The sequence below is a fragment of the Haemaphysalis longicornis genome, unplaced genomic scaffold (assembly GCF_048455015.1).
Source record: "Haemaphysalis longicornis isolate Haplotype H1 unplaced genomic scaffold, Haemaphysalis longicornis Haplotype H1 scaffold_1, whole genome shotgun sequence".
NCBI classification, from domain to species: domain Eukaryota; kingdom Metazoa; phylum Arthropoda; class Arachnida; order Ixodida; family Ixodidae; genus Haemaphysalis; species Haemaphysalis longicornis.
In genome coordinates, this window is record NW_027526203.1 from 151,115,821 (window position 1) to 151,141,324 (window position 25,504).

The 25,504-nt window shown below is 45.9% G+C and overlaps 1 protein-coding gene across 1 annotated transcript in view; it reads right to left on the reverse strand.

Moving 5' to 3' along the window:
- Positions 1–6,674: 6,674 nt before the first annotated feature.
- LOC144137957 (protein crumbs-like) overlaps positions 6,675–25,504 on the reverse strand; it is a 168,306-nt gene continuing 149,476 nt past the window's right edge. Inside the window, exons 23-27 of the mRNA XM_077669997.1 lie at positions 25,029–25,158; positions 23,074–23,151; positions 17,401–17,662; positions 13,138–13,400; positions 6,675–12,123 (exon numbers count right to left, since the gene is read on the reverse strand). Coding sequence (XP_077526123.1) covers positions 11,896–12,123; positions 13,138–13,400; positions 17,401–17,662; positions 23,074–23,151; positions 25,029–25,158 — 961 coding nt within the window. The 3' untranslated portion in view covers positions 6,675–11,895. The remainder of the gene's footprint in view (positions 12,124–13,137; positions 13,401–17,400; positions 17,663–23,073; positions 23,152–25,028; positions 25,159–25,504) is intronic.

Sequence of the window (25,504 nt, forward strand, 5' to 3'; positions counted from 1 at the left end):
CACGCAAAGGCACAACGCTCAAGTAGTCCGGCGGGCATTGTTGCGTTAGGACACACAAATGACCCATTCCTAGAGAATGTGTAACACTATCTCGCACGCTATTTTGAATGCGCTGCACTTCGGTTTCAGTAATTTGTTTCGTGGCACATGTAGTTCTGTGGCTCTTCGGGTAACTACTTTTTGCTGCTGTTACGACTGAGCCCATCACTGGGCTTCGTTTCAACACTCCTCGGCTGTGCGGCAAAGCCTCCACTACGTGCGCCTTTCAAACAAGCCCCAAGGTGTCGGTGACTCATGTTTTCACGTCTCGACAAGCCCGGGTCAGACGCTTCGCTTTCCGCGCGTTTCAAACTTCGGCGGTTGCCGGCGAGGCGCGCCGAGACTTGTCCAAGGACACGGAAGCCCGTAGCGGAGTCCTCCTCTCTCCCCTCTCTTGGGCTCAGCGTGCGCCGCTGCTACCGACTGCTCACGAACTCTGGAAAGAGTGTTATGTGTGTCTGTGACGTCGTGGCGTGTGCACAATCTAGAGGGAACGCTTGGTTTGACCGTTGGTGCTTTTGGGTATAAATAGACCTCGCCCAAGCGCTGTAGTTCCATTTGTGTTTGAGCAGTGAATCATTGCTGTCACTCTGCTCGAGTCCTGTACTGTTACCTCGCCCGTCGGGGCGTTGTTCTTTGGCTTCGGCTCACCTCTCGCTATGAAGTAAACAGTTACGTTAGCCTACGGTTTCTGGACTTCACGGCTGCAACAGCGGCTGGCCGCTCGCTTCACACCACGCTACCAAACGTATGTCGGAGGCGACGGAGCTCGGCTCGGGTTGGCCCTCCCGTACGCAACACTGCGTTGATGCCTGTTTACCGCGCTAACCGTCATGTTCGCGCACGCCTGGCGCTCGGCAAGCGCGTGGCCAAAATGCGCTTTTATCCGTCTGCTAAAGCTCGGTTCCGATGGGCTTTTCGTGTGACGTTACTTCCGGTCGCCGTCTGCTTGGCACTCTATCAATCTTTCAGCCTAGTTACCGATGTGTGGCCGATAGCTCGGAAATTAAACCAATGGGGACCACGGGGTTTCCAATCATTGGCAATCGGCCCCTGCTGCTTGCGCTCTGTTCCTCTCGCGACGCCGAGCCACAGCGCATTAAGCCCTTGTTTCTTTTGAGAACTTGGCCACAGTTTACGGCTTCCTTCGCGCGTCTATAATCTTTTCAGATTTCGACTGCAATGTTTAATGCGGTCTGCTTCCTTTTATGCGGCTCTCCTGTCCTGGAATTCTGGGAATATTTTTATTTTGGCACCTACTCCACCTTTCCAACGGTACGCTACTCTAGAGGACTACGCATGCATTAATCTATATTCCACTAGCAGATCTTTACCGCTCACCGAAATCTCGCCGCAAGTGTTAAGAAAACATCCTCCGGGGCCGGTAACCGAACCCATGATAATAACGCTCTTATAACCTCGGCGACCAATGGTCATTTGGCTTTCTCTTGTAACTATATTAGTACTTTTAGTGCTCACAAATTTGGGTGGCCTCATGCATCTTTTTTGCTTGGTTTCTCTATTGCGGCGATATGATGTTGCCATGCATTCGCCTTCTATCAGGACAGGCACACACGACCTAGTCCTCCATAAATTCGTTTTTTTTTTTGCGGCATGCTTATCGCATGAACAATATTGTCCACGTTCTTCGTGTCAATATGCAAACTTCATTATGAGCTTTCAGTACTAATCGCTAAATAATTATTCCAGGGTTGTCATTGCTGACATTTTTTCTTTCCTCTGGGTGTTATTTTATTGTTCATTAACTCTGACTTTGAGCGCGGCGCCGTGGCATTGCCATAGTCTTAGGGAATGTTGAGATTACATAAAAGCTTTTTTCTTCTTTTAAAAACTTGGTTTTTCTGCCTCAGTAGGGTTACAGCCTCATAGGCTACTTCCAATTAATACTAATTATCATATGTGAATTTGTATTTTGCAAGGTTTCTTCAGCAACGCGGGGTGGAGGAGGAGGAGCAGTGTAGCGTTACATAGTTGTGTAGTTCACATCTATATTTATTTGTAAGGTATTGTCATAATTTCGTATATTTTGCGAGTTAATTTTTCTAGTGGCATCAACTGGTGCATACTGGCGTAAAATTCATTGGGTAGAGTAATAGTTGCATCGTTTGACAATCAAGTTGGGTGTTGATCTTTTGATTGTGTCTGAACGTCGTTATTGTATTTGTATTCGTATAATTATTATTCTATTTTGCTGCTTATTGGTATTTTTTTATTTGCCAGTTTTTGCTTGGGGAGAGAGCTGAATCACATTGCATAATCGGGCAATTGTGCGTCACATATATTGTGTAGTTTTTTTTATTAACTTTTGCAAACCAATTTTTATTTGCTATTCCCAAAGGGGAGCAGTAGCATTATTCATCCCCTCAAGGGTATGCACGTCATTCTGCGAGTTCATCACCGCCTCGCGTTTTGTGTAATAATTAGCAGATGCACCGACCGATGTCCTTCCCCCGCAGTCTCTGACCTCCCTGAATGCACGGTGTAGGCTGCAGGCATTGGCTCCGATGTCCCCGGTCGACTCCAGCCTCGCCGGCTGTCCTCTACTAGCCCACGTGACCATGCCGGAGCGTCCCCCCAATCATCCAACCGGGCTCCAGGGACTTCAACGTCTCCCTTCAGCCTTGGTTGGCCTCGCTGTTCTGGGCCGATGTTCCCCTATCTCCCCATCCCCACCCTTCTGGCGGCCCTGTACTCCGAGCAAGAGGGCTAAGGGTGACTACGGAGCACCGCTTGGAGCACGGTCCTGCGGACTCCTGCAACTGGACCTTGTCGGGCACCGCCTGGGAGTGCTCCAACCGCACTTTCGGCAGAATGTGGCTGCAGCTGCGGTGGCGGGCTGAACATTCCATGTGGCGCAGCATATGCTTCGCAGTGCCCCACTAAGGGGTCACTATTTCTTGTTGATGCATTCACACGATATATTTGTTAATCTAGTATATGGAATAGTAAAATTGTACATACCCGAATTATGATAAGTATTAAGTGGTTTTTGTTGTAATGAACAAGGCGACACACTTTTAAATCTAAACATCAGTGTTTGAACAGCCAGCTCTTCATCTTATGCAATATCCTGTATTATCAGTGTTTGGTTTCATTTCTTGATGTGTGTGACTAGTTTCTCCTATACATTGAGAAGCTTCTTTCTCCAATATTTTGTCGTCCTATAAAAGCGATTTAAACGCAACTCATCCAAGCTCATTCAAAATGCAGTGGCCTTCAGGCATTTTGGTGAACTGCATTGTAGCCAAGCTAAGTAACTGGAACAATCCATAGTGATAACGCAACTCATTAATACAAAAGCATTAATTGTGGCACATTGAGAGAGAAAGCCATGCGTCCGGCGCCTGTTGCAGCATAATGGCCCCTGATCTTCCCTTTGGCTGCGACACGCAGCACACACCCACTGATCAGCCAACGCTTAATTCCTGGAATTTCGTTGACGTTAGGCTGAACGTTACACTTTCAGACTTAACCACATCAAAAGGTACCTGCAGCTTCACGTATAACAAGTTTGGTATTACTTGGCCCATCATTACAGCTCAACGTTACGGCTACGTTAAGCAACACAAGACTGAGCACACACCTGCAGAAGTGTCTTGGACAACGCTTATCCCCAGGATCTCCCATTCCATTCGTATCCCAGTACTCGTACAGTGTTGCATACCCCCACCTCACAGAGTGGCACAACACTGACACGCTAGCCAGGCCACCCTGTGCAGGAGTACGTACCCTGCCGCTATGGAGTCTGAAACATCTATGCCGCCTGCAACCACGGCAGAAACGAGAAGTGGCCCACCACACCAGTTAACAGCAGATACCCACGTACATTAACTGGCCACCACGCTACCATGCCCCTTTCACACAGAACTGCCCCTTCTGCACGGCTCCTGTCGAAGATGCGACACCAAACACCTGCTGTGCATGTGCCCTTCATTGGAAGCGGCCAGAACGCGACACCTTCGAGGCACAAGCCTCCACCCTGGCAGACCACCTGACCTCCATCGGTGGATATGGGGACCCCACCATCACTCCCTCCTCGCGTTTCTCCGCGAAATGAGAGTTCACTTATACCTGCAATGTAGTCTGTATGCTACAAGGCATACTATTGTAATAAAAAAAAAAGGAACTCCAAAACATTACTAGAAGAACTCAGCGGCATTTCACTGGACATTATCACCTAGCATTCATATCACGACTGTCAAGCAAGTGTCCTGGGATACATATCTTCATGGTCGTAGAAACTTTACCCAACAGATAGTTGTTTTCTGTGTTGGAATTTTATGCAAACATGTGAACAAACTGCAGTCTTCATGTCACCAATTACAAAACATTTGGACAGAACAACTGCTACTCTCTAGTCTTAAAACATGCATTAGGTTATATTTTGTACAACTACAATCCAAAGCATTGCTTTTAGAAAAATTCGAAAAGTTGTTTTGGCATTAAAGGAGTACTGACATGAAATTTCAAAGCCGAGATAACTATGTAAAAGGCTTCCATTGTATGTGGAGATATCTCCCAGCAAGTTTCAGCAGTAACCGTTCAGTATAACGTATTTCAAATCCATTTTAACCTTTGCGTGCACGAGAAAGCTCAGAACGGATACCCTTTCGCAATCGGCATCAGCATATGACGTCATCTATGGCACCTCCTGGCCTCAAACGGCCGACGTGACAGCCCCCATGACGTGGCCAACGCAGTGGCTGCAGTTTGCATGCGCTGATCTGGCGAGTGCATCACGTCACAAGTTTTGGGACTGACGTCATGCTGCCCGGGCGAGTGGAGATGGTGGAGACCATCCATGGTGGAGGCCACAGAGATTCATACTAATATATACTAGAGGGAAATCTGGCGCCACCGTCAGGTACCGGACAGGCACGTTCCACTTGCCCTTCGCATGGCTCATGAACAGGCTGGAAAGTTGCCTCCGGATGCAAAAAAGCAGCAATATTACTGTAGAAGATTAGTCAAATTTGTTTTGTTATACAATTGGACCTCCAAAAAGATTTATTTGCCAGGGATTATTTAAAAGCTTCATGCAAGGTGAACAAGAATAAGATGTTACCCTTTCCTGTTGATTTTGTCTTCGGAAAAAAAAGGAAGCCTTGTGGCTAGCCAAGCCAAGTACGCGAGGAACGTCACTAACTGAAACGGTCTAGCAATGGCGGCGCCCACGACGGCCCACAATTGCAGCGCCAGATTTCCCTCTAGTACTATATATTAGTATGAAACTCTACGGGCATGGCACCAAGCTCTGAAGGTGGCATACGAAGCTTTAAATGTTTTCTCGTTGGAAACACATGACAATCAGCCTCAGATCAAAGAAAACATCGAGAATAATTTATTAAGTTACCATTATTGTGTTCTAACATCCACGTATACATTTGGGTCAAGCAGTGTGTGAGAGTAAAACCAGTTAGATGAACCATACACATGAACCGTATTATTGCTCTCGGACTTTCCATCCCCCATCGAAGACATAATGATGGTCCTGGAATAACTGTTGCAATGCATTAGCATTAATACATATGCCAATGGCTACTAATCAGTACAGTCCAAACACCTAGGTCATTACTGTGCGTTTCCCTAGGATGTCTCAAAGTAAAGGTGTATCTAAGCATTTTTCTGGTTCGTCAACAAAACCACAGTGCACCCTAGCTCCCTCAATTCTTCTTCACTGTAGAGAGCTTTGGGGTCCATATCATGTTTCAAATGGCCTACGATTTTCATAGTGTCCGCACAGTTATAGCCCGCGCTGGCATGTCCTCCTGGAAGTAGCTCAGGACTAGGCCTCGAATGAGGCACCCACCATGACTGCTAGTGGCAGCGCCTATGGGAGTTTCAAGAACATGTCGGGGAAGCATTTTTTTCGTCCGCGCTATCACTAAACAAAGATGATGAAGTTGTCGAGTTTGCAGGGGGCACACCCAGACATAATGTCGTACCCGTGTCCGTGTTTGGTGCAGGAATAATAATAAACGATTATTTGCCCGTCTGCTAGGAGAAAAGTCTAGCCATTTCAAGTTTCATCCCGAAAGCCATAATCACTCGCCTTACCAAATGACAAGAAAAATAAATACGTGTACATCCACTAACCAGGCGCATGATGTGCGCTTCATACAACTTGGCTGGCCATCCATTTTTACAAAGTGGAATGATTCCTAATTTTTAAGGAGGCACAGCCATGCTTGTGACAATCGTATCTCTGCATCATGAAGAGACTCAATCAAAGAGGTAAGAAATCTTACATTTGCAGCGCAAATCTGGCAGAAGCAGTGATCTCACCAGCTGTAGTACTGGCTTTCAGTTCCAATACAACCTGCTTTGCCTCTAGACTCCTCTATGCACACAGTTTGAATGACCATGGCTGCTCTTCTTCAAGCATTTTGCGTGAACACACCCTGCCTAGCTGCCACATTCGGTGTGTCAGGTTCAAACATTGTGCCATAAGGCTTCTGCAGCAAAAATTCCAGCAACTGTTGCTGTGAGCAGGCAGAGGTGATCAGGTGAAAGAGGGGCCCATGTTGAGGGTAAGGGTGGAAAGGAAGTACAGTTGGAACTCTAAGAGCAGTGCAAAAGCTTGCTGCACCTGTTTTCCAAAGAAAACAAAGCAGTATGGCATCCTCACTTATTTATTTGTTAAAGTTTTGAACAATACATTTTTGGTTGCACCCCTCATGGCGGCCACAATAGCATTCACTTGCTCCTTCCAACGATTCCCTACTCTATAAATTTCACGCTCAATTTCACCCAACAATAACTCTTCAATAGCGCGTGTTTCCATGCACTCATGCAGCGGTAAGCATGAACTTGGAAGACATGCTTTATACATAGACTTCGAAGGAAACAAACACAAGGAAAAACAGCTGGCAGTTCCTTTAAAGGTTTATCAAGGCACTTGGTTGGCAGTCGAATGCTACGTCAGAGTCCGGTAAAAAAAAGTTGAAACGTCAATAACTAAAACACACATAAGGCATTCACACATCTGTAAACAAAAAAAATAAATACAACAAACATGGACACATGCATGCATTATATATCTATGTAGAACATGCAATCCACGTGGAATGTACACTTGTTTATATACTGCACAACTGCTTTTTAAGTGGTGGGCCTTTTTCTTCGACAACAAAAACAAGGGGTGACAGTCGTGAGCTGCCTTTGCACACAGCACCTTTCTGACAGGCTTTCACCAACAGTGTTGGTGCGCGCAAGAATGACAAGTGCATGCGCAAAAAGAAAAGAAAAAAAAAAAACACTTGTGCAACAGTTTCCCTAAACTCGGACAACACGAAATAATGTGTTCTAAGGAGACGGTAGGTGCTGACAACGCACTGTGTACAGCAAAATGATGATTCAACTTCAAGACCTTTGCTCGAAGCTATCTTCTCCATTGCAATAGTATTAGGTTTTCTAAACACAGGCACACTCCATGCTGTACAACACTGTTTGGGCTTCTTGCTCTATAGCGATTTTAAGTTTTTTAGCACTCAGCTCTCACACCCCATCTCGTGGAGTCTACTTCACGGGCTCTTGGACACTATGTTAAGTCTTTTGTATGCAGAAACAAAAGAGTGTTGTCTCATAGCCAAAAAGAAGCCAATGTACAAAACTGAAAGAAAAACAGAGAAAGCCAGAAGCATGGTGCAAGAAAGACACCTTGCTTCCAGCAGGAACAACATTTTGCATGTTTATAGGCACATACATGCATCACACCCGTAGTAAAGCTCCATAAACATTCACACACTGCATTCGTCCCTCAACATAGGACTAATTAGTCATTGTTACACCTCCGCTTGCACATTATTACAGCTGTGGAGATTCACTTGAAAAGAAATAAAATTCAACAAACGTATAACTATAGAGTAAACAACTGCCCACTGCTTTCCGGGGCAAGATATTTCGCAAACCATCCGAGAAACTCCACCAGCAGAGTTCATTTGCACGCGAACAGACATGCTTGCGTTGGAATACGATCAAGCCAAGGCCCGTTTGTACATACTGATGCACAAGAATACCGGTAAGCTTTAAATTAAATGTGGTTTGGAAGGGCTTGCATTCCACTGCACAGAGAGTAATTCAGACACATGCACAGCCTTGGAGCTCAGTGTATTCTCACACATCTGCTTAATGACCCCGTGTAATCAGTCAACCTGTGAGACGTATATATGTAGCTAGCCTTCACTGTTGTGTTAGCACAAGTTGGTAACATGCAGTATCTCACATGTCACCAGTAAGCCACAATATGGATTACCAAGTCTGTTTTTCTTCTCCTTTGCATTTTCTGCTTTAAATAGAAAATGCTGCAGCTACCCGTTGAGGTTTCCTCAGACATACACATGCGGTGGTGCGGTGGCAGCAGCGGGAGCAGTTAAAAATTTGCGGCAGCAGTTGAGGCAAATTAGGCAAGCTTCAAGCTTTAAGAGAGGGTTTCTGAAATGCAGGCACTATGATTCGAGCATAAGAACAAGCATTGCAATAACAAACAAAATGAACAATAGCGATGCTACAGCATCAGCCTCCCTGAATAATTAATTACTGAAGCAGGATAACTACAAGAGGGGACCCGTCACAAACGTACTCACTCAGTTGAAGAGAACCTTTCCATTTGTGAGACAAGCAGCTAGAATTAGCACATATGCTGTCCGCGCAATGGATTTTGGCCAGAGCGTTGCTTCAGGCAAATGTCCAGGGCAGCTATGTCTGTTTTCTTGCAATGCAACAACTGTCTTTGGCAAAACAAAAGGGGTGGGGGGGCTGTGGGTGACCCTAGAAACGCTGAACAATTTTGTGTGCGAAAAGTGAATGAACAGAACGCTTAGAAGACAGATTTGAACCGCAGAGAAATGCATCAGGTCTTCTTGCGCTCTAAAAGGCAGGTTCAGCCGCACATTACGGAAATAAGTGTCTTGCCACATGTGCATCGCAAAGAGCGAGCTTCAAACATGCAATCCCAGACATATAAGAGAATTGAACATCTCATAAAAGTGGCTCCCTGAATGGAGACAAAGGGAGCTGCAAGGCACCTTCTACTTGGTCCTTAAGTGTGAAGCATGGCAAAAAAAGGTGGCAGAAATGACTCGAAATCAAAAATAGGCAGCAGAGCACATACAGATGGCAGACCTTCAGTACTGACCATACCGCACACAGTTTTGAACCCTCAAAAAATGCCAGAACCGTAAAATCTTGTCAGCCATTGCATGCTTCCTCAGAGGTCTAGTATACATAAACCTAGAAAAGATGAACACAAAAACAGCAACAGGCATATATTTTTGCACTTTGGCTTTAACTGGGCTGCAAACGCTGACAGCACACAGGATCTTGCTTGGTCCCTCACCGCTGCACACTGCAATTTGCCCAGTGAAATGTTCATCGTGAAGATGACACTTTCTTGCGAGCCAAAACACAGAGCTATGCTTCTATCTATGCTACCAGAGAATTTCTAATCAAGGAAAATAAATCCCAGGGTTACCAGGGGGGCAGCAAAGCTCAGCAGCATCAAATCAAGTTCAAATTAAATCAACCACAACAGCATAGCCTTCCGTCCTCCTGTCTTGCAGACTACAGAATGCAGCCAGGATGACCTCTCCCACTGCTCTCAGATAAGACATCATTTGTGACTTCGCAATTGGCATGCTGAAGGGAGGCAATGGCCTTATGTGGGAGGTACAGTGTTCCGACATTAAAAATATTGATGCCCACAGTGAAAAGGCTCATGCTCGGTATCTACCACTTTTTCTTTGCAATAAACTAGGATGGCATGGAATAAGCTAAAACAGGCTGGGCGACTCCACCTCCAGGCTTGATGTACTTGTCTCACTCACATAGGTATGTATCCCTCCTTAGCGACGCTGCGCTGATAAGAACCCTTGCAAGAAAAAGATGCTAAGCTGTGCCTTCCCAGCAGGTGCCAACTATAAGCTCTCTTTCTGTGCTTCCGCACAGATGGCCACTGGACGAAATGCAAAGTGCCAGATGCAGCACATTTGGCTCCACAAACGTGGTTTCTTTCACCGTCAGTGGAAAGAAAGCAATGGCTAAGCAAGACTGCCACCCTACTGCTTAATGCCACAAACTTGGCAAGCGGTCACATCCTGCTGGGAGCAACTGTAGACAACTCAGAAGATGAGAAGTAAAGGCTGACTCGAAAGTGGCATGGACCGTGGTGTGTTCCAAATGTCAACACACGGCGCAAAAAGAGACTGACCCGGTAGCTCGTGGGGAACACTGCCATTCAGCGTACCCTCATTTACCTGTTTTTTCTTGGTCCCACTGTGCATGGCCCTTATACTTCCTTTTAATCTCCTTGTCTCTATGTACTGCCTCACTGCCGTCCAGTTTTGCTGTGCCCCTTCTACACCCCCTTTCCCTTCCCTTTTTCATTACACCTTCTGCCAAAATCCTCGGCTTAAAACATTTTCTCTTTCCCACATACTATTACTCCGCACACTCTCGCACCTATCTTACCACATTTCCCCCCTCTTAGGCTGGACCTACTCAGCTATTCCAGTTTTCCTTCTCTCCCTTTTTTCACCCAGCACAACCCCACCCAACCACCGGGACATGCCTGCGCATTTACCTAACAGCTAACGTACCTAACACCTAAGCATACCACGGACACACCAAGCTGAGGCACCCTCTGCCTCTGGATTGCCAGGAGGCTTCTTGCTTTCCCTGCAGGTTTCCCTCCCTACTTCACTGCGATTCTTCCCCGGTTGCCCACAAATGACAGACGACAGCATGCACGACACAACAAAGCAACAGTGGTGCCTTTCCAAACCACGATTACTTTCCACAGCCACTGACCACGGACAATCTAGGGTCACTGTGCACGGTGAATGCCCGGGTAAATTTCTCTCCTGCTGATCCACAATTCAAGTGCACCGAGGCATTAACCCCACACTCAGATCTGGCAGCAAAATTGGCAGCCTTTTCCAGAGGACATTACTGACCCCCAAATTTCCGGCTTTTGCCAGTGCCTGAAGCCTCGCAATTCTTTACAGTGGGCCCACCACAACCAGCAAAGATGTGATGTCCTCGGTTAAGCAGTACCTACAAATGTTAGACCTAAGGTCACTTTGTACAAAACAGATCGCACACCATTATATTTGACAGCATCTATACAAGGCTGATGCTGTAAAGGCGCTTTGGCAAGAGTCGCACATCAGGTGCGCTGGACGGAATGAGAGGAAACACATTGCTTGCCGTCAGACTTCCTTCTAGTTAGACACAGTGAGGACAAAAATAAAACTGTAACAATGCACCCCAAAGGTTTGGTGCTGCATAACAGTACCTTTCCGGTACTTCCTTCAACAGCCCAGGAGCAAAAAACCCTTTTTGTGCAGAAAACCGGCTAAAAGGTTAGCTGATGGTCCATCCAAGATGGGAAGCAGGTTCCAGCAAGTGTGACACAGAGCAGCAGCAGCCCCTGAAGGATGCCGAGGGAAAAAAAAAACCAGCCTTGTCTGCCACTCACACGAAAGGAGCGTCTCGTATCGGTAGCCAAGCCCCCTCCACTGACACTTGGCCCAGCAGTGATGCTCCAATCACAATGTTGGTCCCAAGGGCACTCGTGAAAGGTCACTGCCGCTGCTACGGCAGTGAAATAAAAACAGTCACTGTCTCTTGGCAACCACAGCTTCACGAAATAAAAAAAAAAAAGAAAATAACAAGGCTTCTCTTCTGTCGCCCCCCCCCCTCCCAAAAAGCACGTTCATTGTTCCTAGGTAGAGGCCTTGAAGTAGAAACGCCGTTGGAATGAACAGAGGTGTGAGGAGGAGAGAATTGTGGCAGCACCGCTGACACACTAATGTTGGCGGGAGTCCGTCATGCCCCTCAGATGAGCCTCTCCTCTGGCGGAGGCTTCATGACTGGGTTCATCTCGACGCGTGCACCAAACATCTCCTGGTTGCTGGGGCTGTAGGTGCCCCGGGTGGCACGCTTCTTCTTGGCCATGCGCAGGAACACCGTGGCCGCCACAATGAATGCCAGCAGAAACACACACGCCACCGTCAGGCCAATCACCAGCTTCAGGTCCGTGCTGTCCAGCGAGGCACTGCTCACCTGCAAAAACGGGCCACAAGGCTGCGTTGCAACAACGGAAGCCACAGGAGGACTATGCAATGCTCGTCTGTGAGGCTGTGCGTCTCGAGTTATGAAGCCTTATGCCAGGGTTCTCTTTGACGTTCAGAGCAGAATGACAGCCACGGACAACGTGATGGTTGTTACGGCACTTGTAGTTTTTCATGGCACGCACTCCTAGGGCCAGAAGTCTGGATCTCGGGGGTATTGCTGCTGACATTGATATCAGCACCATCCAAGAGCTGGGTGTCCATAGCATGTTTGTAGGTAAACATTTGAAGAGTAATTGTGCACCGACAATTACGGGATGCTATGTTGCTGGTTTACCCCACAAAATACTTTGTTTTGCGACACCCATGAAATCTTACCTTTTTAGATGCAAACAGCAGAGCTTGTGCTCCCCTTTTCGGAAATGAGAAAGTGGGAACTCAAAGGTACAGTAAAAGTTAAAAAGTTTCAGTTTTACCTAAAATATTGACCTTTTACGGCACTGCCTAGTGGCGAAAGAGTTTCTTTCCTTAAAAAAAACTGACAATGGGAGTATCAACTGTACATTTCTTTCTCTTCATCCGTCCATCTCTTGTAACCAATATGTCACTAATTGTGAGCAGGGCAGTGATGCATTCTAGAAGCATTTCAAAGAATAACCTACTGCATGATGCCAGATGCCTTTCATACACTGTATGTATGTATGTTTGTGGTTTATTGGCGCAAGGGTTTCTACTTTCATACACTGGCAAGGACATCTACTGATGTTTTTTATATCTTGGGATTAGCAATAGGTGCCCTGCCAATTGGCTATTCATAACATCACGAATTGAGTGTGGAGAATCATCCAGGCTATTCACTAGTTAATCAAACAGCCGTGACTGCCGAGTGTGACGAGCCACAGATTAAGACCAACGTGTTTCTTGCCTCCCGCATTCCTTGAAAGATGTGAAGAGGAAACGGTGCCCTGCAACCTGATGCCAGGTGCAGCCCCTGCCTACTACTGACCAGGAGTGCGCAAGTGAGTCCGTGGTAGCCCGGCGTGCAGTTGCAGAAGAAGCGTCCCTCCGCGAGTGGCGTGCAGGGCGCCCCGTTGCGGCACGGTTCCTCGAGGTGGCAGCTGTCATTGTGTTCACAGCGGCGGCCAAACAGGCCCTCGGGGCAGATGCACTCGTACGATCCCGGCTGGTCAATGCACGTGCCGCTTTCGCAAGCCCCCTCGAGCAGACACTCGTCCACGTCGGTCTCGCAACGGCTTCCCTCGTAGCCAGCTGCGCAGCAAGCAAGGCCGCAAGCAAACAGTGGCTCAAACCTCGCACTCCACAAAATTATGGCGCATTCGAGCAACAAACTGAACAACTGGTTCCCACCTCAAGTACCTCTGAACAATCAGAAACATTTAGTGTATCAGCCTGCCTTCGTATGTGGTCTACAAGGCCATGCGAGATACATCATCACGAAAAAAAGAAGCCCGCCGTATGGACCTCTCTCCAGTAGTGAATGCCTACAGTAGGACACTGCACACACCCCCACTATCTTTCCTCCCGTCTGAACTAGTCTGGGAACTGCTGGTATTGGAATGGAAAAAAAGAAAAAAAGAAAAGCTATTCAAAGAAAGAACTCGCATAGCAAAGAGAATTTAATGTGTGCCTAGTTCAATAACTGAACTACCGTCCGCCAGATTCTTCCCCCGAATTTATTGAGCACTTAAACGAATCGCTGTGCTTTATACAAAACAAGTACCCAAAATACCCAATAATTCTTGCTGGAGACTTCAATTACCCAGGGATTGATTGGCGGTCAGGCATACCACATGGCAGCACAAAAAGGCATGAATGTCAAGAATTTCTCGATGTGTTGTCTGCCTTTAGTTTGAGTCAAATGGTCAGATTGCCTACACGTGTCGACAGAATTTTAGATCTTGTGCTGACCACAGAACCAAGCAATATGCTCGTACATGTTTTAGATAACATCAGCGATCACAACGTAGTGCATTGTGAGGTAACATTAGAAAGCTCCAAAACCGAGAATAAAACGAAAACAATTTTTGATTACAGCCGCGCGAACCGCGCCATGATAGAAACCGAATTGTTATCATTTTCCGCGCAGTTTTTCACTTCCTTTGCTCTCAGAAATGTAAATGAAAACTGGCAAATTGTTCGCGATAAGCTTCTGGAACTGAAAGAAAAATACGTTCCAAGAATCAGTATCACGTCATCGACGCAAAGCGCGTGGTTTACGACCGGCGTTAAACGCTGCATCAATAAGAAAAAGCGACTTTATTCCAAGGCCAGACGATCTGATTCAGCCGATGACTGGAAGCGCTACAAAGAACACTCTAAACTGTGCAAAGCAGAAATCGAGGCAGCCAAGGAAAAATTTTTCAACAACGATATAACAAACCTACTGCAGACCAACACGAGAAAATTTTGGAAAGTGATAAATCCAAAGTACTCATCATCATCGTCCATATCATTGTCTAAAAATGGTACAGACCTTTCCTCATCAGAGGCTGCAGAGGAATTCAATTCTGTTTTTTGTTCTGTGTTTACAAATGAAAGCCCATTACCAGCCACTCTTACTTTACAGTCATTAGATTCAGCAATGGATGACTTGCTCATCACTCAGGAGGGTATTGCTGCAGCCATTGATAGACTCCCGACCAACTCTGCACCAGGCCCCGATGAAATATGCACCAAACTACTAAAAATGACTAAAGTGGTCATATCCCCGATCTTAGCTGCTTTATTTCAGCAATCGATAGACACACGATGCGTACCGTTTGCTTGGAGAATTGCCCGTGTTATCCCCATCTTCAAGTCAGGCGACCCATCTGTGCCTCTTAACTACAGACCGATTTCCTTAACCAGCATAGTTTGCAAACTTCTAGAACACATAATATCATCTGCCGTAATGAGCTACCTAACAAAAGAGAGCTTCTTTTTTTCAAATCAACATGGTTTTTTGAGAGGCCGTTCTTGTGAAACTCAGTTATTCGAATTAATGACTGATCTCCATAATGCAGTACATTCGTCCTCACAAATAGATGCTATATTCATAGATTTCGCCAAGGCCTTCGACAAAGTCCCTCACATCCGTCTAATGGAAAAACTTTCTGCTCTTAATATCAACCCTAAGATTAACAGGTGGATTAAGAACTTCCTAACCCATCGGTTTCAGTCAGTAACCATTAATGATCATTCCTCCTCTTTAGCTCAAGTAACTTCCGGTGTTCCACAGGGCTCAGTCTTGGGTCCTATCTTATTTTTAATATATATCAATGACATTAACACTAATATATCTTCTACCATCAGATTATTTGCGGATGACTGCGTCATTTATAAGCAAATTAAAAACCCCCAAGATTTCTTATCCTTGCAAGCAGACCTTAATAAACTGACGAAATGGTGTAGGGATTGGCAGATGGAAGTAAATGTGCCCAAAACTAACGCCATAACATTTACCAAAACTAGCGCGTCTGAGCCCCGTCACTATTTTCTCAACAGTATGCCTGTACAAACCGTAACTATGGTAAAATACTTGGGGGTCCACATAACGTCTGATCTAACCTGGAATCACCATATCGATACAATAACCAGCAAAGCTTCTAAATCACTCGGATTCATTAGGCGAAATCTGCATTCAGCTAACACATCCACAAAGCTTCTGGCCTACCAAACACTTGTTCGATCAAAGATTGAATATGCAGCGCTAATCTGGAACCCCCATCAGTCGTATCTCGTAAATAAACTTGAGGCACTCCAAAATAAAGCTGCCCGATTCATTCTCAGGAACTACTCACGAACATCAAGTATAACAGAAATGAAACAATCCCTGAACTTACCACCTCTACAACAACGCCGGCTTTATAGTCTTTTATCGGTTTTTCATAGGCTATACCACAGCCAGTCTTCTTTCGCTGCCTCGCACATAAGACCCGCTGGTCGCGTTTTTTCCCGTTTAGATCATGCATTCAAAGTTCAACCAATATTCGCGCGTACCAACCTATTTTTCTTTTCGCCACTCTTACTTGCTATTCGTCACTGGAATCAGCTCCCAGGTAACATCGTCACCCTCAGTAATCACGACTCATTTATCAAAGAGTTGCAGTTATTCCTCAATGTATAAATCATTTTTCAGTGTTTGTGTCATTTTTGAACCTCTTAGATTGGTTCAATGTTCGATGTTTGTATTATTTTGAACCTGGGTCATTTTTTAACCCTCGCATTTTAGGGATTGGATAACTGTTGTGCGCCTTTTGTGTACCCCTTTTTTGAAACTATGCATTTCGACATGAATGTATTTGTATTCGCATTTTTTTGGGTGTTGCTGTTTTTACTGTTGCAATGTGTTCTTTTTTCATTGCGACCCCTATGTAACGCCCGTAAGGGCCTTTAGGGTAAATGAATAAATAAATAAATAAATAAATTGGTGCATGTTTTCTATGCCTTTCAGAGCACATGCTTGGCTATTTCAAGGTTAAAAAAAAAAGTAAAACACACTTTTGCAGATACAAGTGGAAAAGTGGATACGTATTTTCTTTGGATATTAGTCCTTCTTTAGGGCAGTTCTGTTAATACAAATTTTAGATGGCACAAATATTTTTTGCCACACCAGGAGATTTGCATAACCGAGATTGTCTAAACTGCAAGTTTCACTATCCATGGGTCACCTGTTGAATGCCACCCACTAATTCACTTTTTCATCATTGACTGAGTAGCCAATCCCTGTTACGCACGACTAACAATACGGTTTCCCTGCAAAAATCTGAACAGCTTATTGTAGGAGGCTACAATTTCACATTCACACCTTTTGTTTGGGGTACCTAGCTTCTGAGGGTGGCAAGATGGAGTTTAAACCCATAAACCAAGTGTACAGCATCCGGGACTTTTACCGAACACTTCATTTTCAGTTTCTGAAAATGAAGTGTTTCCCCTAGCAGACCAAGCGCCTAATGACAGCATTATTGACGGGACACTGTGACAGCTACAACGATGGCAAAGAATTTTATGTTCCTTTACAACTTAATAAAAAGTGTGCACAATAAACAACTGGGGACATTAGTGACTTGTTGGGCTTAAAGCGGTAAAGGTTGATTGTAAGTTAAACAAAAAACAGGGGGCAGGGAGGGCTGAAAAAGGATACAACCTATGCGCAACTGTCAACTTTACTAAAGTTAGCATATTCTTTGTGCCTACGCATCCCTTTTTGAACTGACTGCAGGGAACTGCAGATCAGCGTGCCAGTTACTGCGAGGCGTAGCCTACTCACTGCCCGAACAGTCGCAGCTGAAGCCCCCCAGGTGGGGCACGCAGCGTCCCCCGTGGAGGCAGGCGTCGCCCGTGGGCTGCTCGCGGCAGAAGTCGATGAACTCGGCACAGGCGGGGCCCCGGTAGCCCTCGGCACATGCGCACCGGTAGCCACCCCGCTCGCCGACACAGGTGGCCCCGTGCTGGCAGGGCTCGCTCTCACAGAAGTCCCGCAGCCGCTCGCAGTTGGTCCCCTCGTAGCCGTGCTCGCACTTGCACCGGTACTGCACAACAGGGTGATTAATTACTTAAGTGGGCACGCTGGTCTTATCAACTTTTTTTCTTATTGCTTTCCAACGAATTTTGATGAAACTCCATAGTTCAGTTTTTAGCCGATTTCAAATATCCAGTTAGTCTTGGTGTGAGGTAATCAGTTTCAGAGTTACTTAATTAAAAATGTTCCTCGATTGTACTCAAGAACAATAGGGAAAAAAACTATTCAACAAAAAATTACCAGCAAGGCGTGAATAGATACCAGAAGTTGTGGTGAATGAAATATGGGAAGCAGTTTTTTTTTGTTTTGCAGTCACATACAAGTTTACCCCGATTCTAACTTCTAGGTTTGAAGTATGTCTGCTAACCAATTAAAAAATAATGCTACTTAAACAACTACTGAAACACAAAATGCAGAATCTGCTTCCCTTATTGGATGGTTTAAACATTCAGCTTCACAGTGCAAAAGAAGTGATCTTCATAGCTGCACTACATGCTGGGATATACTATTATGAGGAATATGAAAGGGAACACGGGAACGCATAGAAAACACCCTCAGACCCAGCTATGCGTGATATGCAGCGGCCGCCGTCGGAAACAAAGTGGAAAGGGGGACGCTGTTCTAACAACTGTTCCCATTCCCACTGTGCGTCTTATCGGCTGTCGGACGATACCATATTATCGGCGAAATGACGCAAGCTGCTGCTTTGTAGAAATCCCATCGTGGTGGGAGTGCCAACAGTTAGTGGAAGAGCGCCCTCCTTCTCCCTTTCATTTTTCACAGCGCCATCCGCGTATCGCTCCGAGTCTGTTTCGAGGCTGTTTGCCACGCGTTCCTGTGTTCCCTTTCATATTGCTCATAATAGTACCTCTCGAGGATTTCCTATCGCTGCAATACCACTCGGGGCAAAAAAGTGGGGAATTATTTAAAAATTGTTTTTTTGCTGAAATCGGCCCTCTATGGCTTTTATAAGTACCTGGTAATGTTACAAGTATGAAAGCTTTGGAGGAAACTCTGCAAACCTAAAGAAAAGTGATGCCTAAAAAAGTGCTTTTTTGGGCAATTTTTCGGCCCCAAAGCCTTAAGGGGGGACGCGGCTTTCAACTTCGGAAAAATGACCAAAACATCGTTTTTTTGAAACCCACATATTCGGCTTCTATGTTTCCTATTCTGTGCGTCTGCAAAGTTTTTACGCTGAAAAGCGTCGCAAAGTGGCATAAAAAAATACTTTTGTCAGGCGCGGTGGCAAACTATCAGCGCAAAAGGGCGAAAAAACGGCAATTTTCGGAGCGCTCTATCTCCGCAACGGTGCCACCGGGCGCGGCCATTTTGATATGGTTAGATCGGCCGAGCGATCGTCTTTCCGGTTCCGCTCGTCTCTTTTATCTTCGATCATTCACAAACGCACAAACGGCAGAAAAGAAACGACGCACAAACGAAGCTAGAAATAGATGCGGAAGCGCTATTGGTCCTCCGGTCCAGTGACCCTCCTGATTGGATGTCGCGGGCGCAACGCAAGATGGCGGCCGCCTGAACTGCGTAGCGAGCGGATTGAGTTCATTTTCGCCGCTTCGCTCGGCCGAGTTTCTGTTCAATCTGTGGTATTCAACACGGACGTTATCGCGATGGGAAGGCCAGAGATAACGAGCCAGATTACGGGAAGTTGTGTGGCTCGAAAGGCGGAGGTCATCGAACGCTTCGTGGTGCGTGTGACTCTACCGTCGCCAGACCCCGGAGGGTGACGCGGTGTGCGCGCTTGCGATAGCGGTTCGTGAAGTGAACTTTTAGTCGGATTTGCGATGTTTACACGCTTAGCTATTGCAGGGGTGAGACAGCCCAAACAGATTTGGGAGCAGTTTTCGGAGCAGCAAAATTTCGATTTTGGAGCAGAAGAATCTTGATTTGGAGCAGTTAGGGACATTAATTACATCGTCTTGTGAGCTTAAAAAATCATTATTTCAGCAATTTGCAGGGTCAAGTGCACATTTCAATCAGTTTTGAATACACAGAACACTCAAACAGCCTTACCTGAAAGAGTTTTTAAGAGTATCGCAAAGTACTAACTGCACTACCTTTTTCCTAACTGGTGATATTGTGTTGCGCCTGCACGCAACACTGACAACAAAACTGCCGTTAACATTAGAGAGTTTTAGCAGTCCGTCTATTCTGTTGGTTACTTTGTTACCGGGTTTACCGGACCGGTCTGCGCCTGCGCGCGCGGAAGGGCGAGGAGGTGCGGGCAACTAATCCCCCTACGGCTACGAATGCCCAAGTGCCCAGACGAGTCCCGGTGAGCACGGAACTACGTACATGATGGAACAGACGGACTGCTAAAACTCTTATCAAATTTAAGGGCTCCGCAATTGTGGCGTTTTATTTGCCGTTTTAATGCTAAAATTATTATTTTTGTAATCCCAGGCTGTGCTGTACGAACGACTGTAGTCACGGCAACAATTGAGCAGCTTCGAGCTAACGGTCGCATAGCCCAACCAGCCTACCCGTTTCAGTCCCCGGGGCGCAGGTTCACCCTATGGTCATTTGAGTAGCGTTAATGTTTATCCACCTAGATTTTGGCATTAAATTTCACTTTGCATACATCAAGTGTTATAGTCGCGTTCTATGGCAACCATGTAGTGCCTGAACAGGTCGCGGCGCCGCAGCACAGCCCGCAACTTTCGCGTCGACCGTTCCATCCCCGAGGCTCGCGATCACGCTTCGAAGCACAGCAACACCTCAACATTTTACAACAGCACAACAAGCCAAAAAATTCACTTCACGAACCCGATTATAGACCCGCGCACCGCGTTTCGCACTCAAGGACAAACCACGCCGAAGTCGTAGGCCCCATATTTCAATGAACTTTTTTTCGAGCCGCCCAACTTCCCATAATCTGGCACCAATCTCAAACCATATCCTTGCGTTAACGTCACTGTTCAGAGCCACAACAGATAGAATGAATAGACTGGAACTCAGCTGATAGCGTAAAATAAACCAGGGAAAATAACGGCGATACGCACTGAGCGCAGCGCGTTGGTAGCAGCCAGTAGAGTCACTAAATAAGGTTTATTTAGTGACACTAGCAGCCAGATCAGGCGGCGGTCATGTTTGTTGCCACAGCGATGCCTAATCGAGAAGACCGTTTCTGCGAACCCGGACGGAAAGCGAATCGTGTTTTAGAAGCTATCGCTTGCTTAGTTTGTCTTTCTATTTGTGCCATTTCTGTGTTTGCGATTGACCGACGATAAAAGCGGTGACCGGGATGCGGGAGGCTTTTGTCCCCGCCGAAACTGACATGAGCATCAAAATCCGTGCCGTTGAGGCTCTTCTGGAGCAGTTTGGCGCAATTTTCGCCATTTTCGTGCTTTTGGAGCAGCTTGGCGCAGGAAAATGGAATTGTATCAGAAAGGCGCAATATGCGCAGCTGTCTCACCCCTGCTATTGCTGTGTTTTGACTGTGGGCTCGCTAGCCTTGAGAAAGAAACGGTCGACGCGTCAAACGCTGCGGCGCGCACGGCATAGCCGACGCGCATTGGAGCATCACATGACTGGGCAACCGGTTACGATTGAACGCCAGTAGTTGTAATTAATGCCTGCGACGTTAGATTTAATCTTAAAAGCGACCTGACCAGCCATATCAGGTATAATCAAAGTTCGATATGTCGCGGTAAGCGTGCGCTGCGATGCGCGCGAGCCATATCGCCTTTCTTGCGCAACGTTTCCCGTGCACTTGTAATTTTCATGCAAACAGGTTTGAGTTAGTAATATAGGAATAAAAATATGCTCTCTGCGTTAAAAATGTACGTTACTGTGGCAGCATTTAACAGTGATTTTTTTAGGGAAATTATTGATACCATTGCTCAGGGTAGAGTGTACTAGTACACTCTACTCAGGGCATACTGGCTGTGCTGCGAGAAATATTGGATGCCTTGAATGTCAAAAGTATTAAAAAAATATGCTCTTGCATTGAAGTTGGGAGTTATGCAGAATACTCTACCAAGCTTCAAAGTAGCTCATTTTCATCCTTGTGGTATGCAAACTTTTGGCAATGAACACCTGCACGTATGAGTACTAAGTTGCTGTGCCAGGCAAGATAAAACATAAAAAAAAGCCAAAAATGTTAAAATTTAAGTAAAAAAATGCTTAACTTGTTGCCATGGTGACAACACTGCAAAAGGAGGTTGTCCAGTTCGATACAGCCAACCAACTAACCTACTTTGCATTGAAAGCCCATTGAAACCCATCTCCCCTCCATGTGGTTTGCAAAGGGGGGTATGTACTCTTCACGGAGGAGCTGAAAATGATGTTTTCTGGAAAGAGAAAGGCTGTAAAAGACACTCCAATTTCAAGGCAAGGCCTTCCAGAAGCCCCATGTTCAAAAGGACATGAAAGGCTACAACTATGACGACTTTTGATATGTGAAACCTATGTTGCAACTTCGGAAGCCGTTTTCTCGAAACAGTTTTTTTTGCCACCTGTGTCGCTTGTCCCAGGGATTTCTTCGTGACCGCTGGGTCTATTTTGATTCCGTTTCTTGCATTACATTCCTTGATGAACTGTTCAGGTCGTGACACTTTTGGTTTTCCAGATTTGTTTTTTTGTGATTTTTTTATTCAAATAATCATTCACAGTTGACATGCCTGTTGCACATAAACCTCTAAAAAAATGAAAACTAAAAAACATTGTGTTGTAAAAAAAAAATTCTAAAACTGTCACGACCTCGTCCATTCATTTGGGAATGCAAAGCACTTCGAACAAGTTTTCTATCGTGTTTTATAAGCCGCTCAAGCTCGGTACAAGCGGAACAGAAAGAAAATTTCATACATAAAAAAGTTTTCAAAATATTACTTTGAAATTTTTATGGTGATATCACAGAAGCATTTCCAGTTGCTGTGCCAATTTTCATCAAAATCCACAAAGAAATAAAAAAGTTGATTTTGAAAGCCACGTCCCCCCTTAATTAAGCGGGGGAAAACAAGAGATAAATTTAAGAAAGGTTGAAGAAAGAAAACAGCTTTGATCACGTTACAATCCCAGCATTCAGCATGGTATCACTTCTGGTGAGCCTATCACTATAAAAATGGCCATCATGTAAATGTGCATAATGAAAACTTTTCAAGCAATTGACTAAATAAAAAAGGTTCTACAACCAAAAAAAGCAGTTATCCTTAAAGAACCACCGACACCAATATTTTTGTTCTCTTTTTATTGCTTTTATTAATTAATGAGCCTCACGAATATGACATATTGCAGACAAAACTATTTCTGCTGGCTTTCCTATTAAAGCTGATCACCCTGCAAAAAAGCTCAGAATTCGCTTTTAACTGTTTTTTAAGTCCCTAGCCACAGTGTGGTTCAGACAAAGAAAACAGTACTCAAGCAGATAAAAAAAGCAACAATAGCACAGAAATTGCCGCTACTCACAGCAATCTTCTCCACAGGCTCCTGGGGGTAACACAGCCCATTGTGCTGACAGGGGGCCTGGTCGCACGTGATAATTTTCTGCCATTGGGTGAACGCAAAAGAGAACAGGCAACGTGAGGGATCGTAATAGCTGCTCCATTTGCATACATTTTACTTGGATGTTTGTGCAGGCAGTCAAAAGAGTGGGAAAGGCATCTGAGGCAGCATAAGGCCCGAGAGGAAGAGGGGGGAGGGGTGCACTCATTATGCGAATACAGTGTAGAGTAGGGGTCGGCAACCTTTCCAGGTGGAAAGCCGAGTTGCACAAAGCCGACACGGCCAAGGTCGGGTGGAGGGGGAGCTTTGACAGGGGCAAAGAAAGAATGAAGATGTTATTTGGCAAAGTGTGAAGATGGGGGCAATGCCAACTGGAAGTGATTTTGCTTTGTTCCTGTCTAACTCCATTTGAGGTTAAAACTGCCACGTCAGCCTTCAGCTAGATAGTAAGTGACAAGAAGAGGGTTGCATAAGACTTCCTCGCGGGCTGCATGCGACTTGCGGGCGGCCGCAGGTTGCTGACCCCTGGTGTAGAGGTGTGTGTTTTTTTTTTTTTTTTTTTTTTTCCCCCCCTCTGTAGAGGTGGTGCAATGGCTAAGGTGTTGTAACAATTCAATATGTGACAACGTCCCATACTGAATTCCCCATGGCTGGGTCTGTACTTCGCGGTGTAAGACAAGGGCACCAGTGCGAGTGAGACCCCACCACATGTTACACAACCCAACGCCATTTACATTAAAGGACCCCCGCAACGCTTTCTTTTTTTCTTTTTTCTTTTTTTCAGGTACTTTCCGGGCTTTACGACCCTACTTCATGTCATGCAGAGATAGACACAGAAAAAATGATCAAGATTCGTGCAGAGTTGAAAGAGTTATTCAATTTTTAAATTTAAAAATACCCCACCTTTCACAGTGCATTCCTAGCCCTCTTGTTTTGTGGTTTTCCAATAACGCCCTTTTCCTCGCTTGAATTCACTGCATTGCCCCACCGCTAATTTCAGCCCCGCCTCTAGTCTCTGCTTTCAGTGTCTCTCCATGCTCTACGCTGCTCTCTATGCCGCTTCATCCCATCGTTCATTTCTTTCCCACCTCTTCCCTTCCTGTGCCACCTCCCACTGACATTCATTTCCCTTCTGCTGCCACTGACGGTCGGTCTGCCTTTGCTGCTGTCTCCTCCCGCTTTTTTTTTTTTCCTTCCTTCTAGGCTTATCTCGTGAAGTTTCTTGCCAGCACCTGCCTGCATTTGTTTCCTATCTTTGTTCGTTGCAATCAGAAAACACGAAGCTTGTTTTCATTTTTCCACACTCAGCATGATGTCACAAAAACAAACGCTACTGACTCTTGGTGATAGGGTGAAAATAATCAGGGAGGCCAGTAAGGCATGGAGCTACAGAAGGCAGCCACTGGTCTTCCACCAGCCAGTCACCCCTTCCGTTTTCACCAGAAACTGACGTGCACTTCCTTCTCCCGTATTGCCTTCTTTAGCCTTGGCAGTTGCATCTTTTTTTTGCTTTCTCACCTTGCTTGGCTGCATCTGCCTCCCCAAGCTTATCTTGCACACGTGCAGCACAGAACTGGCAGGCTAGCGTATAACAACGAGTGGGTGCACAAAAATATGCCAGCACCGTTATTGTCTTTTAGAAATTCACAGATTAAGTGAGGATGTGAGTTATGCAGTAACTACGGCAGTTTAAATAAGTTTCTAGCTCACCTGTCGCATAGCACTGTGTATACAAAGGTGGTAGCCAGCCGCACCCCAACTGCACAACACCCCGATGACACCACGATTTCGTGCAGTCTTGAGAAAGTCGTATAATTGTGATTCCACTGTACAGTCTTAGTGATTTTTTTTCTTCTTTTTTCCTTTTTGTCAATCCCAATTCTGCCTCGAAGTAACCGGGAGATTGTACGTGCGCTCACCCGGTCGGTGCAGTTCTGCCCCTCAAAGTCGTCGGTGCAGTGGCAGGCAAAGTGTCCTGGTTCCCCGTCCACGCACGAAGCACCGTTCTGGCACGGGCCCAGGGTGCAGTACCAGATGCGCTCCTCGCACCTGCACAGTCAGTGGGCCACGGCAATCGATCTCCCTCCATGTCTCTCGCAACGAACACATCATCATCATCAGCCTACCAATGTCCTCTGCAGGACAAGTGCCTTTCCCATAGAATTCTAACCACTTCTGTCCGACGCTGTGGGGTTTCTCCCCCCACAGTTTTCTTCACCCCTACAGCGAGATATCTGCCCTTCCCTACTTCTCATCCCATCCCACGGCAACCATTCTGTTAGTCAGGCAGTTCACTTGTTGACCATCCTGCACAAAACATTGCTGGCCTCTCTCCATCTTTTTTCTCCTGGTCTGAGCTAGGGAAGGTGGCTAAGCTTGTTCCCTGATCCACGAT